At 42.7% G+C, this 17,841-nt stretch overlaps 2 protein-coding genes across 2 annotated transcripts in view; both read left to right on the top strand.

The window, feature by feature from the left end:
• Positions 1–12,269, top strand: part of LOC135072770 (DNA-binding protein D-ETS-6-like) — a 52,517-nt gene extending 40,248 nt beyond the window's left edge. The window contains exons 4-6 of the mRNA XM_063966806.1: positions 10,614–10,723; positions 11,188–11,334; positions 11,672–12,269. Coding sequence (XP_063822876.1) covers positions 10,614–10,723; positions 11,188–11,334; positions 11,672–11,890 — 476 coding nt within the window. The 3' untranslated portion in view covers positions 11,891–12,269. The remainder of the gene's footprint in view (positions 1–10,613; positions 10,724–11,187; positions 11,335–11,671) is intronic.
• Positions 12,270–14,596: 2,327 nt separating this feature from the next.
• Positions 14,597–17,646, top strand: LOC135072768 (neuronal acetylcholine receptor subunit beta-4-like). The gene is made up of 6 exons (XM_063966805.1): positions 14,597–14,654; positions 15,398–15,576; positions 15,862–16,167; positions 16,367–16,608; positions 16,755–16,962; positions 17,445–17,646. Exons 1-6 carry the CDS (start codon positions 14,597–14,599, stop codon positions 17,559–17,561), a joined length of 1,110 nt encoding a protein of 369 aa, XP_063822875.1. The 3' UTR covers positions 17,562–17,646.
• The last annotated feature ends 195 nt before the right edge of the window (positions 17,647–17,841 follow it).

Here is a 17,841-nt window from a genome sequence, read left to right as displayed (position 1 = left end):
AGACTACGGGCATAGCTGGGCATTAACTCGTTAATCCGTTAATTAACGAAGTTAACATTTCTATTAACGGATTAACTTTTAAGTTAACTTTAAAAAATGTTAACGGACTCGTTAACTTCCGTTAAATTATCCTAAGTCCGTTAATCGTTAATCCAGTACCTACTATTTACCAAAAAGATACAGCAGGCACGCTGAAATACGCGTTCTGACAAGTACGTTCGGGCTTCCAGAACTTCTAGGACTCAAAACAACAGTACTAACGACACTTGTTTGTTAGTATGTGTGGGACAACTCTTGCAACTGAATTTAAGACCAGTTTTCCTCAACCGATTGAGCTGAAAGGATGATGGGCATATTGGGCGCTAAACCAACAGAAACAAAAAGTATACTAAATGAAAGCTTAATACTAGTACTTCATTTCATAGTATGACAACAATCCTGAAATACGCGGGGATACGGAGATAGAGGTCGTTGAATATGCAAAGTTTCCATAGTATTTCACATCACATTAGGGTAATAAAAATAGTATTAGGTCAATTAGATTGCTTTTATCGATCATATTGCGAGTATTGCATCATATCTTACTATCGATTATATCGATTTAGTAAGTATGTATACCGAATAAATCATAATCGATTATTCGATTGCAATAATCGATTATATTGCTGAAAATAAGGAATTGAAATAACAATCAAATGATAGTAATGATGGTAATCAATAAAATCGATTAATCGAATTGTTAATCGATACATCGATATTTGGCAATATCGATTAATAATCGATCCGTGATCGATTATGCGACAACACTACTACTTAACTGGTAGAAATCTCCTTGAAACATGACTGTGTTCATGTCCTATCTCTAAATGGTACCTAGGTATGGTCCTACGCTTATAATGTAGAACATGGTTTAAATATACCATTTGTTGACCCCACTCTTGAACTGTTGGACATAATAATGGATAAATAACTTAATGTATTTAAAATGTAAGGAGATAAGTATATTAATTAATAATATTTTTTGTTTGCGCAATAAAGCACCTATTACTATTACACATTATGTCAATTTCCAAGCAAACCCGGGAGTTTTTGGTAGTTATTTATATGAAAATATATTTCTGATATTAAGTCCTAACAAATAATAGTAGTTACATTTCTGTTGGTTTTACGCCCAGATTCCATAGAAAAGTGCCCATCATCCTTTGGTATACTTATGTAAGTACGATGACAATGCAATGTTATGGTACCATTGAGCTGGTCTGATGATGGAGTCATGAGATGGCCATAGAAACTCCTAAATGAAACGGCGGCATTGCATCGAATTTGGGTTCGTTGGATTTGTTTTTTCGGGCACTTTAGTACTAGATGATGTCCAGGGTCCTGATGATGGAGTCAAGAGGTGGCCATAGGAATTCCTAGACGGAACGGTGGAAACTTATCGTGTTTGGGTTTGCTGGATTTGTCTTTTCGAGCACTTTGGTGCTAAATTGTATTGTAATTAAACCAAGGCTCTAAGATTGAGATACTACTAGAAAGTGTAAAATAAAATTATAATAATTAAAAAACTTTTTTAAAAACAAGCTTTTATAATGCAGTTGTACTAAAACGAAAAAAATAATTGTACTTATGCAAGGTTCAAATAATTTTGAGGGCTTGTAGCGCAAACATAAAAGAGGAATAAATTCCATGCGCGATACAAGCTTTCGAAATTATTTGAACCTAGCATACAATTATTTTTTTCGTTTTATTATAATGTATCATACCAACACTGAAATCCATGAAGCTCTGAACATGAGAACTGTTAGGGAGGAGCTAAAGTTGACAGGGAATAAAATAAAACGCGACTGGAAAATCACCCAAATCAGTTGGCTACTGCGTTGGCAACCATCAGCTACACTAAACGACTGAAGCGCCACGATATACTTGGTGACAGAAGAAGAATGAGGAGTATCCTGCTGGGGAGCTCCTTCAACATGTTAAAACTGCATGGAACAAAATATCTGCTTAAAGTTTGGCACTGATTGAAGATGAGCGGAAAAAAAAATTATCATGTGTTAACGGATTAACGATTAACGTTAACTTGCGTTAAACCTTGCGAAATGTAACGTTTTAACGTTTAACGAAGTTAATTTTTTTATTAACGGTTTAACGATTAACGAAGTTAACTATTTGATTAACGGTGCCCAGCTATGACTACGGGTCACCTGCCTGGTTCATAGTCTCGGACTGAAAAAATGGCAGGCGGTGACTAGCCAGCGACTAAATGGGCCCCCCCTGGCGTCATGGGTCGTATAGACCGGACTGAGGGGCAACATTGGCGTCTGCCAGCTCAGGGGTGTAGAGAGGTGTGCTGCGCTTTCTCCGAGGTTACTCGCGGCGTTATGCCCTTTAACACTTCCACCCCTGGAGCATATAGCTCTAGCGGCTCCACTCTGGCCGGCCGGTTAAGGCAAGCCAGAGGTGAAAGTCCTGCAGACCCTCTCGGATTCCACTTCGGCAAGCCGAAGACGAGGGTCTTGACCGACTCTCGGGAGCACTCGGGTTAACAACTGGCCCCGTGGTGTCGCTACTCACCAACAGCTCGCCACAAAGCTGCCCTGCGGGGCTTATTATTATTATTATTTTCTAGTTTTTATTTTTCCTCCATTCTTTTATAAATAAAAGTCTGGGTAGTTAACCTATTACGCGGACCTCAGTCAAGCGAAATAGGATGTAAGGCAGTAGTCGTTAAATTAGAAGATAAGAATTTCCTAGTGATTCGGCAGGTGTTTAGGATAGTGGCTTTTTGTAGAGTGTAAATTATACTGGGTGGCATGTTGAGGACCTCAATGCTTCTGTTTAGACTTTGCGGTATTATTCCGGTCGAGGATAGAACTATTGGTATAATAAATATATTTTGTGCTTGCCACTGAGTTCTCAGCTCAATGGCAAGGTCGCGGTATTTGGAGATTTTTCCTGATATTGTGGATTGTAAATTGTGGGTATTCGGTATGGCAATATCTATTAAGTAGACTGTTTTGTTGGTTTTATCAAATAGTGTTATGTCCGGTCTATTGAAATGGATAGTTTTATCTGTTATAATTGTGCGATCCCAGTAGAGTTTACATTCTTTATTTTCTAGAATAGTAGATGGTGAGTATTTGTAATATGGAACTTTTTTGAGGATGAGCTTATTTGCGTGTTGAGAATGTTACTAGGTATGCAAAATCACTTGAAACCTATGTTACAGTTAAGCTTTTACATTTACAAATACATTAGTTTTTATTTCATTCAAAAATACCCAGTAGTTATGATTTTATAGGCATTCAAAGTTCGCTTAAATATTGAGTCCCGCCGACGGTCACGTGACCCCGTGTGACGTACATTCACAGCGTCCGCTCACTAGAAAACGGATATAAACATACTTAAATAATTTTTTTTTGTAAATATAAACTTATTATACATATTAACACCCAGACCCATCACAGAAATTAAAATTGAACCAAACCCAAACTTGATGCGATTGTGTCGTTTTATTGCGAATTACCTTCCAGCTCCATCATTAGACCCCGATTACTATATAGAATTAAAATACTCATCAATACAAAACGAACGAGCCCAAACTCGATGCATTTAAGTCGTTTTATTATAGAGTTCCTATGGCCACCTTCCAGCTCCATCATCAGATCAGCTCCATGTCATCATAATATTGCATGGTCATCCAAATCACATGTGTTTGCGAAATTTCAGCTTAATCGGTTGCCTGGAAGTGGGTCTTAATTCAGCTTGCAAGATTCCACCCATACAAATATGAGCCAGTCACTGTAATATGACGTCACGCGCATAAAATGGCGGGCCGGCCGCCGCCCGCACTTTTAAAATTCAATATCTTGGAAACTAATTGACGTATCGAAATAATTCTTTCACGTGTATTTTTTATTTTTAACAGAGAATACAGAAAGCTAAAAAACAAAATTAGTGAACATTCTTCATTGAGGCGACCTGGTCGTGTCTGTGCTTGTAATCGGTTTGAACAAAAGCTTTACAGGCGCCTGTGACGTGCTGGATGGTTTCGGGTGCACTGTTACAGTATCTACATAAGTCGAAGGTAAGTTCTTTTGTTATGTATTTTCGGTAATTTCGTGTTGCAATAACCTGGTCTTGAATAGCTATCATAAATGCTTCGGTCTCCGGGAAGAGTTCACCGCGCTTCAGCCATGCGTTCGACTTGTCTTTGTCGACGAATGTCTGGCTGAGGTCGGCTTTATGTCTTCCATGGAGCTGTTTCTGCGCCCACGCATTCAGCTTTTCCTGTTTTTCAGTGATGTGTTGATTTGGTTGGGGGTTCGTGTCAGATAGATTTAATGGGGTAAGTTTTTTGTCTATTGTAACCACAGCCGTGTGGAGTTTCGAGTGCTCAGATTTTGAGTGGAAGTATTGCCGGAGAGTACCAATCTGTTTATTGTGTAGATTAGTTATGTCGATGAGACCACGCCCTCCCTCTTCCCTGGGGAGTGTGAGTCTTTGGATGCATGATTTGGGGTGATGTTTTCTAGATTTTGTAAGAGTCGTATTAATTGTTCGCTGTAATGTGGTTAATTCTGTTTTTGACCATGATATGATTCCAAAGGAGTAGGTTAATATAGGGATAGCATAGGTATTTACGGCTTTGGCAATATTTTTAGAGTTAAGATGTGTTTTAGTGATTTGCTTTAATCTTCGTGTAAATTTATGTTTAAGTTCTAGTTTAGCTTGTTTTTGGTGAATTTGTCTTGACTGATGGAATCCTAAATATTTGTAAGTTAAGTGTTCGTCCATGTGTGTGATATTTTCTCCTGTCTCAAGTGTATATGAATTGTGCTGTAATTTTCCGCGGCTAATAGAGTGAATTTTGCATTTATCAATTCCAAATTGCATTTGTATATCATTAGAGAATTTTTGAGTTATATCTGCTAGTTTAAAGAGATCAGATTTGCTGTTTGCGTATAGCTTGATGTCGTCCATATACATCAAGTGTGAAATAATATGGCATGTGTTGTTAAATTTGAGTGGGTATCCTATTTCAGGTTTATTTAAAAGGTGAGTCAAAGGATTCAGTGCCAAACAGAACCATAATGGGCTTAGAGCATCTCCTTGAAATATTCCTCGCTGAATTCGAATCGGGTCAGTATTTATTGATACATTACTATTTCTAATTTTTAAAATAGTTTGCCAATTTTCCATGGATGAAATTAAAAAATTTGTTAAATCGGGGTGTATTTTATATTGCTTAAGAACATGTATGAGCCAACTGTGTGGCACTGAATCAAACGCTTTTCTGTAATCTATGTACATAGTATGTATGTCTCGCTTTTTCCGCAATGCCTCTTTCATTACTATAGAATCAATTGTAAGTTGTTCTTTACATCCCTGGCTATACTTTCTGCATCCTTTCTGTTCTTCTGACAGAATGTCATTTTCGGATAAATGTGTGTATATGACTTCGCTTATGCATGCTGTAAGAATTTTATAAATAGTCTGTAGACATGTTATAGGTCGGTATTTAGCCGGGTTTTTGGTGTCGCTATCTTTTGGAATCATGTATGTAATGCCTTGCGTTATGTATTTTGGTACGGTATTTGGGTTCTGGATAAAGTTATTAATGTGATTGTGTAAATGGGGGTATGTGCATGTAAATTTTTTGTACCAGTAATTATGTATGTTATCTGTTCCGGGGGACTTCCAGTTGTGGGTGCGTCTAATGACTTGTATGAATGTGTCAACAGGTATATGGTCGTATTATTATTATAAACCGCTTGACTCTAGTACCACCAATTCCGATAACTTTAGCGCTATTTTCTATTGAAAAATAACCATTGGCGTGTGTAAATATCGCAATATCGCAATGGGTTTATGTAAGACTGTATGTACAACAGACTACATACAAACTAATAGTCTGTTAGTTAGTATAAATGTTAATTGAAACAATATCGTATTATTAGGAAAAAAAGTTAGACATGTACCTTTTTATTAACAACTAGCTGACCCGGCGAACTCTGTTCCGCCTTAAAGGCAATAAATAAGCCATCGCAATTTTTCCTTATTTGCTCACCGATTAGACCTACCCTGGACTACGACAAACATTTTAAAACCAAAATCAGCTCAATCGGCCCAGCCGTTCTCGAGTTTTAATCAGACTAACGAACAGCAATTCATTTTTATTTATATAGATAGATAGATAGATAGTGACAATAGTTACACCCTAGTTGAACTCTGGCTTAAATTGTCATTTAGTATGGAAATGTCATTTTAATCCAGAGTCAGGGCCGGATTAACCATCTCGGGGCCCCTAGGCACAGCTCGTTTCGGGCCCCCCTTTTTTTTGTCGCGGAGGAAATGCTTTGCGCACCGTCACCCACCACTGCCGGGGGACAGGGTCGTGTGTGGGACTCCCGGTGCCCTAAAAAGGGAAAAGGACGGGGTATACCCACTAAAACCTCCACGGCGTTCAGTCATCGCCCGAGTGGAGGTGTCGCGATTATCCGGCCGTAGCCTTAGACTTCCGCGACACTACGCTACAGCGACAGCTCGCCTACACGGCGGACCCTACACGCATCCCTTGTGGGGGTCCGACGGGAATGCCCGAAACGCCAAGCCGTTCCCGTCAGACGAAGGTGACAAGGGTGCCCCCGCACCCCAGGCCTGCTGGCCGCCACCTGGGGGGAGAGAAGAACGGTCGTACAACCGCCTTCTCCACTCCCTTCTCCGCTTGCGGAGCGATGGGGCGAGAGGATCGTTCTCCCGCTCGCGTTCCGCTGCCTCCTTCTGAAGGATGACCTCTTCGCAAAAGGAGGAGACCGCCTTCCTTCACTTTCCAGCATGGCGTTGACCAGGCTCGGAAGCGAAAGATCCCACCCCACGACCCCAGTTTAGGACACGGCGCTGCTCCTCCCAGCCTGTGCAGACCGCGAGGGTGTGCTGCACCGTGTCATCCGCCGCGCCGCATTTGTGGCACACGGGGATTCCTCTCGCCAGTACGAACTACTAGTACTAGTACTACTAGTACGAACCGAAGCAGGCATGCCCGGTCAGCACCAGCGCCAGACGGAACGTGAGGAATCCGTGCGGTCGTTCCAACCATTGGTCCAGAACAGGACCAATGGCGTCCAGAGTGCGGCGGCCAAACTGCGCGCGAGTCATGTCTTCGTGAAGGCGCCGCGCCGCTCCGGGGCCAGGCGCTTTCCACGCGCCTTCTGATCTGCCATCCAGTGATAGATGACACACAAGACCCCAGCTTCTAGCTCCCAAGGAGGAGTACCAGGGAGGACGCACGCCGCAGCGTGCCCTACCGTGCGGTAGGTCCTTGCGACCCTCTGCGCTATGGCCCGCTGGGGTCTGCGCAGAAGGGCAGCATTCTCCCTTTTGTTGAGTGCGTCCGCCCAGATTGGGGCGCCATACAGCGCCATGCTCCTCAGAACGCCGGCATAAAGTCGACGACACCTCGTTTGTGGCCCTCCCAAATTCGGGAAGAGCCAACTCAGTGCGCCGGCTGCCTTGAAGAGACGTGGCGCTAGTCCGTTGAAGTGTGGGCTAAAATGCAACCTCCCGTCAAGCATGAGGCCCAGATATTTCATCTGGCCTTTGACGTCAATACTAACGTCCTCAACCACAATATGGGCGTCGGGAGGGGCGCGCTGGCGAGGCCCCGGAAAGATGAGGAGCTCAGTCTTCTCCAGCGCGACTTTCAGGCCGAGGCGTCGTATTCTGCGAGCGACTAATGTGCCGCCCACCGACGCCAGCCGTGCCGCGGCCCCAAATGTCTTCCCCGGGCTGTGGCCAGAGTGTCATCCGCATTGCATATGACACTCATGCCCGCGAGAAGGACGCCCCGGAGGAGCCAGTTGAAGCCTAGATTCCACAAGAGTGGACCAAGCACCAAACCCTGCGGAACACTGCTGGCTACGCCGCGCCGTTTGAGCTGGCCGTCTCTGTTAACATACAGGACTTCGCGGTCCCGTAATTAATCAGCCGGCAGCGCTCGAAGGTACTGAGGCACTCTGTAATGTTGAAGTGCCTAGAGTATGGTGGAATGAGGGATTGTATTGAAAGCGTTGGCTATATCGAATGACACAGCCAACACACCCTCAGCCCTCTCCCTAGCCTCCGCAGTGAGGCTTTTTAGCCTCTGAAGGGCGTCGACCGTCGACCTGTCATGTAAACCAAAGCAGTAATGCCAACGTCACGAAAATGAAGTAGGTTCCACAATATCGAAATATGACGATTGAATGTGTAAACCAAAATAAGGCGAAGTTTTGAGGTGGTTTGAGTTTTGTTGCATAAAAATAATCTTTAACATTATTTTTTTTTTTAATTTTTTATCGGGAGTGCTGGGCCCCTGGTCATAGTGGGCCCCTGGCCATAGTGGGCCCCTAGGCACTGGCCTAAAGTGCCTTATGGATAATACGGCACTGTCCAGAGTTGATCCTAGGTGTAACTTTTTTAATAATAAAGGGGGTATGGTATAACTATTGAACCGACGCAGAACCCGATTCCTATCGGCCAGGCCGAAAATAAAATCATCAAAATATTAACTACTAGATTCATACAGGACAGTTGCTTACGGCGATTGAGTGATTGTCAACGAATCTGAGGCATAAAATCTTAAAAAAATAGAAACAACTCACATTCAAGACTGGCTGTATCAGGCTGTAGCGGCTACTCGGCTTCCCACACAGGAGTCTTCCATTAATAATACGTCACTGCATTTACAAAATTAAACAATCGATTAACACACACACCCACTGCACTAAAGTCTCACGGATGCCACAGGAGGATGAACACAACAATCACAATTTAAGTGGCATATTAAAAACATTAATAGTAAGTATGAATTGTTAATATCAAATTATTTTCTTCACGAAACCCAAAGCAGGCCACGGATGGCGAAGACACTGAGGGCGCGGGCCGCGGATAAAGAGTAAATTGATAAATATGATTGAGGGTGCTTCGAAATTTAAAATTAATTAGCGTCGGGGAACGCGCCGCGGCGAGTCGTTTCACTACTTTTAAATTGATGAAGTGAAATTACCAAATGATTTTACTTTTTAATTTGTAGTTATGATAAAAAATAAAATTTGATAAGGAACTCTCTTGTTTTGTATTAAAATTAGAAATCTTTAATTTGAATGACTAATTGTTAAGTAACAAATATTTTAACAAAAACAGCGCTAACATCTGCCATTAAAAATAGTCAATTTAATTAACACCAAAACTATTGATGTGGATAAAAAATCTTATCCAGAGTAGATAGGATTAGGTATGTGTTAATATTTATGATTTGTTTTTCCTTTTCTAAAACCAATTAATTTGTATGAAAACTTTTCCAGCTATGTAATTACGCTCATGATGATGATGTTTGTTTTGCTTACTCTTTCACGCCGGAAACTGCACTTGTCAAAATTTGACAAAACTACTTTGATCTGGGGGCACGGCAGTGCCCCCACCAAGTCGAGCACGGCCGTACCATCCTTTTCTCGAAGCAATTCAGGCCATTTTCGACCGCCTGTAACTTCGTTCTGGATAAAACTAGAAGGCTGAATTTTCATTAGCTATGCAGGCATTGTAAAGACACGGTATATTTCAAATTTCATTCAATTTGAACCAGTAGTTTAAGAATTATAACGGGTCAAAGTTATTAATTTTGTCACTCACTGACTCACTGACTGACTCACCGATCATCAAAACTCTAAGGCACTTCTAGCAGACCTAGAAGCTTCAAATTTGGAATATAAGTAGTGTTTGGTGTATGAATCAAGGAAAAACTAAAATATTTGGGGGCACGGTAGTGCAACCGCCAAGTCGAGTAAAATTTTTCATTTTCGGTCCAGTTTTCTAGATACATAACTGCTGTCTACAAAATACAAAAAGAAATGAGATTTGGGGGCACGGTAGTGCAACCGCCAAATCGAGTAAAATTTTTCAATTTCGGTCCAGTTTTCTAGATACATAACTGCTGTCTACAAAATACAAAAAGAAATGAGATCCCATCAAAAACAATACTTGTCAAAAAAACCAAGTCTCGCAACTCAGTTGTTCTACGGTAAAAAGTTGTGAGATCCATGTAATACCAAGTCCAGGCCAGGAAATCTTTAACGTTTTACATAAATATATTGACTTGGCCATCGCATGAAAACACGTGTAAATTAAATTATTTAGTGCGATGGCCAAGTCAATAATTTATGTAAAACGTTAAAGATTTCCTGGCCTGGACTTGGTATTACATGGATCTCACAACTTTTTACCGTAGAACAACTGAGTTGCGAGACTTGGTTTTTTTGACAAGTATTGTTTTTGATGGGATTAAATTTTACCCATATCAGAATCTATTCTCACGCGCACTCTTCTAAATCAGTGTTTTTCAACCTGTGGGTCGCGAGAGGTCGTAAAAACTATCTCAGTAAAAAAAAACAGTAAAGTTTTAAAGCTAGATTTATCCGAAATCTAATTATGCAAATGCATAAATGTTGTATAGATTGAAGAATTCGGTCCCTACAACATCTTCGTAAAAGGCATGAAAAAAAGCGAAAGGTCGGGGGGTTGCGTCATGAAAAAAGTTGAAAAACACTGTTCTAAATGTTTCATTATTGTGTCTTCAGACCCGTACGCGGCGCTGAGCGGCTGCGCGCGCGCCGCCGGCGGCCAGGTGCAGCTGTGGCAGTTCCTGCTGGAGGAGCTGGCGGCCGGCGCGCCCGGCATCTGCTGGGAGGTAAGCCATAGTCAACACACCACTCTTCAAGTATAAGCAATCAAACACTTGGTGATTCCTCGATGATAGAGGGATTGGCTGGACGCAGGCTGCTCCCAACTGGGCAACAAAAGCATTGGGGGAGGTCTATGCTCAGCGGTGGACGTCTGATGATTGGCTACATTTATGATACATCAGGATTGCATTCTTCTTCTTATTCGTTTCGCTCTTGGCAGAGCGGTCGTAGTCACTTTGAGTTTGGTGTGACATTGATTGTGGTGCATTGGCATTGCGAAAATAAGCAAGAATAAATCTCAATATCATCGCTATTGGCATGCTGAGTAACTCACAGCCATTTCAACGACATACCTACCTTTCATAACATTCCAAATTGCGAGCTGGAGACCTCGGAATATAGAGTACTTAGTAGCCGTAGTGCCGACAGAGATGACAACTCGTATTCTTACCGTCCATCCTGCCCGCAGGGCCCGCCCGGGGAGGGCGAGTTCCGGCTGTCGGACCCGGACGAGGTGGCGCGGCGCTGGGGCCGCCGCAAGCAGAAGCCCAACATGAACTACGACAAGCTCTCACGCGCGCTGCGCTACTACTACGACAAGAACATCATGACCAAGGTACATTCTTCGTTTATTTGTTATCAGAAAAATGAAAAAAAAAATGTTCGTTCGTTTTAGCCAAATAAAGTCCCGAAGGTGTCCCGCGAGAATTACTTACTACAACGACCGGTCCTGTGCTGCCCGTATCCATTTGCTTCTCACAAGCTTCGTTAGATCGTCAGTCCAGTCCATGTAGTGGGTGTGGGAGACCTGTCTTCACTTCTTTTCAGTAGTAAATTTTCTTTATTTTACCAAAATAGGTAACTGTTCAGTAGCTTTAAACTTTTTTCTTAAGATTGCTTGTATCTTGTATAGCAGTTATCTAATATTTTGACCATCAACTAACTTTGCAAAGGTTCACGGCAAGCGATACGCTTACCGCTTCAGCTGGCGAGGACTGGCGGCCGCGTGCCAGGCGCAGGCGCCCGACGCGCCGCCCTACTGGCACTACCTGTCGCCCGCCGGGGGCCACGCGGCCCACGCGCCACAGGGGCCCCTCGGCAGCCCCCAGGGACCATCTCAAGGACCCCAGCAAAGGCTGCACGAGCAGCCTCACCCTTCACACGCACAGTGAAACACAAATTAAGATAACCTGTTAATTTCGTATTCTATTACATCTGTTATGCCTCCACTAAATCCTAATAGTTAAAGGCTTGTCTTATCTACTCGTGTTTGCACACATTGTGCTAAAAATAATGTATAATAGTTAAACAAAATAGTATTTAGTGACTAACAATGCTTTAGTATCGGTAGGTAGGGGAAGTAATGGAAGAATAAAGAACTTGGTTTCAATAAATTAAATGCTAAGTCGTTTTAGAAATGTTCACGTCATCTCCGTTTTTCCTAATGTTCCTCTTGTAATACCTACTAGTATTTAAGTTATTTTCTAAGAAAAAGTAATTTTAAAGTTCATGCTCCTATTGATTGTTGAAGGTTGTTGCAGATGATGCAGGAACAGTAGGTAATTTTAGAACATCACGTGGTCGATGATATATTTTCAGTAATCGGTCATTTACATTATTTTCTTTTGCTGTAAATATTCTGCAGCAGAGTTCTGCGTAAAGCTATAATATAGTTACTGTTAGTAAGTACTTACTGTTACTAAATAAAATAAATTAACTGCAATACTTTCATGTCAAAATACTCAATAAGTAGATACAACGGTGTCTAGTTACCTATTACTTACCTAACTAATTGCTAAGCTGTGACGCTAAGCGAGAGCTCTACTAAACTAGAGTAGGTAAAATGTTAAGTTATTCATCTTCTTCTTTCGCTAGCAATTATAGTTTCAGACTTAAGTTTAAACGTTTTTTTATTCCGTGATTGATTTTATTATTTTATACGGGTGCATGATTTTTTATTCTAGGTTACATAGATTAAGATTAGGTAAATCTAAATGTGAAAATCCGTTAGTTACCTTGTAATAACCTCCTCCTTATTTGAAGTCGGTTAAAAAAAAGTAAACACAACACAACTTGCAGCAATCCACGATAAGGGGGATTTCAGGAAGCCAAGATAAGATCCACCAAAAGCCGTAAAACTTAACGAGTAATTTAGAAGGCCAAAAAGTTTGAGAAACTTTGGTCTAGCAGCTAACTAGTTAGATCTTAAATGCTAAAAAGTTATTGTTAATTTTATTATCACATTGTAGGACTTAGGTACGTTAGGTAGTAGGTAACGAAAATGTATAGCTTGATGTGCTGTCGACTGTACATTAAATTGTTTCTGCATCTATTTTTATTGATGAAATTTTTGTTAAAATGTTAAATATGTATTTCCACTGCATAATTTAAATATTAAAAAGTAAATTTACCTAGTACCTAAATAAATGTTTTAATTTTTTATTACGCGTAGGTAGGTATTCGTACTATTTACATACACTAATGTGGTACAAGATTTATTTTATAATATACTAAAGTGTAATTGCCTATGTATTTAGGTAAATGGTAGATGTACATAGGATTATTAAAGTACATGATTTGTTTTGTTTACAATCATTTTTGGTTATGATTTTATTTTTGTTGTACATTTTATGATTGTATGTTTAAAAAATATACAATAAATGTTTGTGCTTCATTGAGTTTTTATAACTTAAATAATAAATTTAACATCCATCAATTATTATTAATACACTCATTCATCATACTTGACGGTTAATCCCCACATGTCGGAAAACCCCAAATTATCAACTGAAAACGGATACAGGACGTATTAAGAGTAGGTACCTAACTAACTACTACAATGGAAAAGTCATAGGAAACACTTTACCATATGCATGCGTAGTGATAATTGGTTGCAACTGGTGCGGTGTCATGAAAAGCACCAGGTGACTTCACCTTTTACCTAAAATCGGTTATTTTCTGTTATAGTTTAGGTATCCTAGTTCAGGCTGTAAATATCACTGAGTAAGTATAGTTTAGTTAGGCACTACTCGTAATGACTCAAGTTTAGCAGGTATCAGATACCTATTTGGCCACGCTATTACTCCACGCCTGTTCAACAAATATTATTTAAAAATGAAATTCTAACCGAGACAAATGTATGAACAATATACTTAAGTAGGAAAAGATGGATTATTGGAAGGGATGGAGGAATGACTGGGGAAATTTAAACTCTTACCAAATAAAGGAAGAGGCGGCTTTGTGCTGATTATTAAGTAACGGACTGTATATTATGGGGATTGTCCTTGTGCGCAGGAAACCCTCGCCGATAGCCGCCCACGCGCCTCTCGCACAGGGGCGCGCCACCGCGCCATCCAGCCACAATTTATTAATTAAGAAGTTAATTTTTTTTCTTCAGAACATTCTTCAGCCATCGCCATCCATATCAACCGCACGCCTCAACCACCCATCAATATCAACTACGTGTGGTAGCTAACTACATGTATAGCTTACTTATTCCTACTACTGGAGGGATTAATTCTTTTAATCCATGCTACACTTACTCGGGTTTGTAAATTATCTCGAGATATTAAGAATATTTTCATGGACAAATGTTATATGCTGAATAAAGGTATTCTTTCTACATAAATCATTACTGACCAATATTTGATATGTAAGTAGTACCTATATCTAACTCTAAGCATGCTGAATAGTTTTAAACCAATAATACTCGAAAAACACTACTAAGTAACAAATTGCTACTTTATACTCCAGTCCCCCTACTTTTTATTTAGGTACGAATTTATATGGTAATGAAAGCTTACATCGGGAAGAACTGTTGATCGCCCCTGTCGCGGCGCAGCGCGGGCCGTCGCGGACGCGCCCGGCCACTGTCCGCCATGTGGCTCGCCAGGTCGGCGCGCGCGCTGCTGCTTCCCGCGCTGCTGCTGGCCCTCGGTAACGTAGCCACCGCGCCACCGCCTCGGTCAAGGATAGGAAAATATTTTCAAACTTAGCGTCTCGAATGCACACACAGCGCTGCAAACAGCCAGAGGATTCCTGCACCTAAGGTTGCTCGATCCTAAACGCTTATACAATCGAGGCACTATTATGAAAATGTTTTGTTATCCTCTTTTAACCTCTTTATCCCCAGTGAAAGCGATAGATGTAATGTACCAATATAATTTACTGTAGGTACTCCCAGTGTTGCAAACAATGGACAGTGCGATTTCCGCTGACATACATAATTATTTGTTATAGTTTAGCAAAACTTTTATTATTAGCGTCAGGCCTGGATCAGAGATTCAGTGTAAGCATAGTTAGAGATTCAGTGTACCTAGGTAACACTCGTACAAGAGTGCTAATCATAACCCTTCCTTTTGGCTTTTCCGAAGTAGGGTAAAAAAATCATTTCCTTTTTTCGTGCTATTTTGCACGTAGGTATATGATGCCCTAATTAATCAATTAATCTGATTTGATTTCTATCTTAAGTAGTCATTAGTGTCAATTAACAACTAATATGTTTATCGTAGTTGGGATTTATTTCTTAATCGATTTTATTTGGGAGATCGATGTACGATTCATATTTTGAAACACAGTACCTAACAGTAGTTAATGCATGTGCTCTACATACATCTATCGCAAAAGTCCCAGCATCCAAACATGAGGAGATGATGATAACAATGCGCAAGTTACAGCAGGGCCCGCGGAGGCGTGCACGAACGTGACGTCACTCTCGCAGCAGCTGGACGCGCTGCTGGCGGAGTACGACCGCGAGGCGGCGCCGGCGCTGCCCGTGCGCGTGCGGCTCAGCTTCGAGCCGCGCCACGCCGCGCTCACCGCCGACGCCAGCGTGCACATGCTCGCCGACTTAGTCATGGTGAGTCAGCACCGCGCATGAGGACGCCGACCGCCGATGATAGTGAATGTACGAAAAACAAAGGTCCACAAAATTGATTTGTAATAGAAAAACAACATTCCATTTACCGGATATGTGGCAAAGAATTAAGCCGAGGCATCCCCTTTGCTCAAGGCAAAGCCTTTAGAAAATACTAATGTTTTCAAGGCCAGATTAATCAGTGCTTACATGTCGTAGCGCAGTCTCTGCGTTGACGACACAAGAGAGGCAATACTGAAACAAAATCAAATTACCATGTTCTCGCAGACGTGGTCAGACCCGCGGATAGAGTGGAACGCGAGCGACTGGGGCTGCGACTCACTGGTGGCGGCCACGGACCGGCTGTGGGTGCCGGACCTGGAGCTGCTGAACGGCGCCAGCGGCGCGCAGACGGCGCAGGGCGCGCGCATTAGCAGCGACGGCCTGCTGGCGCTCGTGCTGCGCCTCGACGCCGTCGTGCCCGTGCGCGTGCGGCTGGCCGGCTGGCCCGCCGACCGCCAGCGAGCACTCTTCAAGTTTGGCTCCCGCACGCTCAACACCGACGAACTAATTTTAGAAATCGACGAATTTACGGTCAGTGACCAGAATTAACTCAGAAATTTCTCGAAATGCTTCCATTAATCCGCTTCTGTTCATTTCTAAACATTTGGCTTATGAATACTCGCTCTATCAACGACGTCACATTCGTGCCTTATCGAGTTCCGTATTCTCATTGAAGTTAAATGTTCTTTTTGAATAAATTATAAATTAATGATTTCCTTGGTAACTTCAGACTGCGGTGGTGTTCGAGACCGGGTCCTGGGAGCTGATGAGCGTGACCGGGCAGCTGGCGCCGGAGGCGGAGCGGAGCGTGGCGGCGTGGTCGGTGACGCTGCGGCGGCGCGCGGCGGCGCACGAGGCCGCGTCGGGCGCCGTGCTGGCGGCCGCGGCGCTGATGCTGCTGAGCGCCGCGCTGCTGCCGCCGCTGGCGCGCGCTCCGCTTTGCGCGTGTGCGTCCTTCACTGCAGCGGTGTGGTAAGTGGCAGTCCAACGCAGTTCTACCACGAATTCTGGTGCCGTGCTTCATATATTATGTCTGGAATGCGTGCATAAACCACCTGTTTTCTCTCATTGGATGACGAAGGTCATGCACCATGCCAAAATGTCGACCGTGGTTGCAGGCTGGTGTCGGCGCTGCTGCGGCTGCCGGCGTCGTCGTCGACGCCGACGGCGGTGGTGGTGTTCTGCGTGGTGTGCGTGGCGGGCGGCGCGGGCGGCGCGTGCGCGGCGCTGGTGGCGCGCGTGGCGCGGGCGTCGTCGGCGCCGCCGCGCTCGCTGCGCACGCTGGCCTCCGCCTTCTCCGTGCTGTGCAGGCTGTCGCCGGGAGAGGTCAGTACCATCTGGCCGGATTAATATGAATGGCAGTACATAAGATACTCGAATAAATCTATCGTCGTTTTTGTTATCAATCGATAAGCAAACCTGCTTTTTGTCCATGCAGCTTCCAACCACTTACTTACGCACACTAACCTTAATTTTATCGAAACCAAACTTGTACGTGTTTAGGCTAAGTTTTTATACAGTAATAAATTTATTCTTATTCTTATTCTTATTCTATTCTTACTTATGGAAGGTCTAGAACAGTAGTATAGACGGTTTACCTACCTACTTTTGCAGACAAAAACAGTATTCCAGCGAGACGAGTCAACTGAAAATAAACAATAATTCTAGATGTTCATGCCAATTTCGCACGTTAGGACTTATCGTCATTGCAATCAAATCAAAACCATTGGCTAAACTAGTTTTACCAACTAATAATAAGGAGAAGAGTTGTTTAAGAACCGAATGAGATTTGAGCGTGTCGTTCGCAGGACACGTGCCTTGCGGCGGAGGTGGGCGCGTGGGCGGCGCTGGCGCTGCTGCTGGACCGCGCGCTGCTGGCCGCGCTGCTCCTGGCCGTGTTCGTGGCCGTCTGCGTCTACCTCTGAAGCCCAGCCGCCTCAACTCGCGGCTGATCCGGTGTGCACTAACGGAACCGATTGCCTTCTTTAGATAACCAAAGACTTCTATAGCCAGTGACGTGTGTTAATGTGCCTTGTTTCGGCGATTCGATTCTAAGAATTAAAATATGTTTTGAAACAAAAGAAATACTTATTTTTTTAATATTTTATTTACCTACTTGCAAGCAAACTTTGGGATACAGATTCATAGGCTAATTCTTCAATCTAGTTTTTATGTTTTGCTCCGATTATGATCAGAAGTTGTTTA

The sequence above is a fragment of the Ostrinia nubilalis genome, chromosome 6 (genome assembly GCF_963855985.1).
Source record: "Ostrinia nubilalis chromosome 6, ilOstNubi1.1, whole genome shotgun sequence".
NCBI lineage: Eukaryota > Metazoa > Arthropoda > Insecta > Lepidoptera > Crambidae > Ostrinia > Ostrinia nubilalis.
Note: the sequence above shows the minus strand (reverse complement) of the source record. Positions and strands in the feature narration are given on the sequence as shown.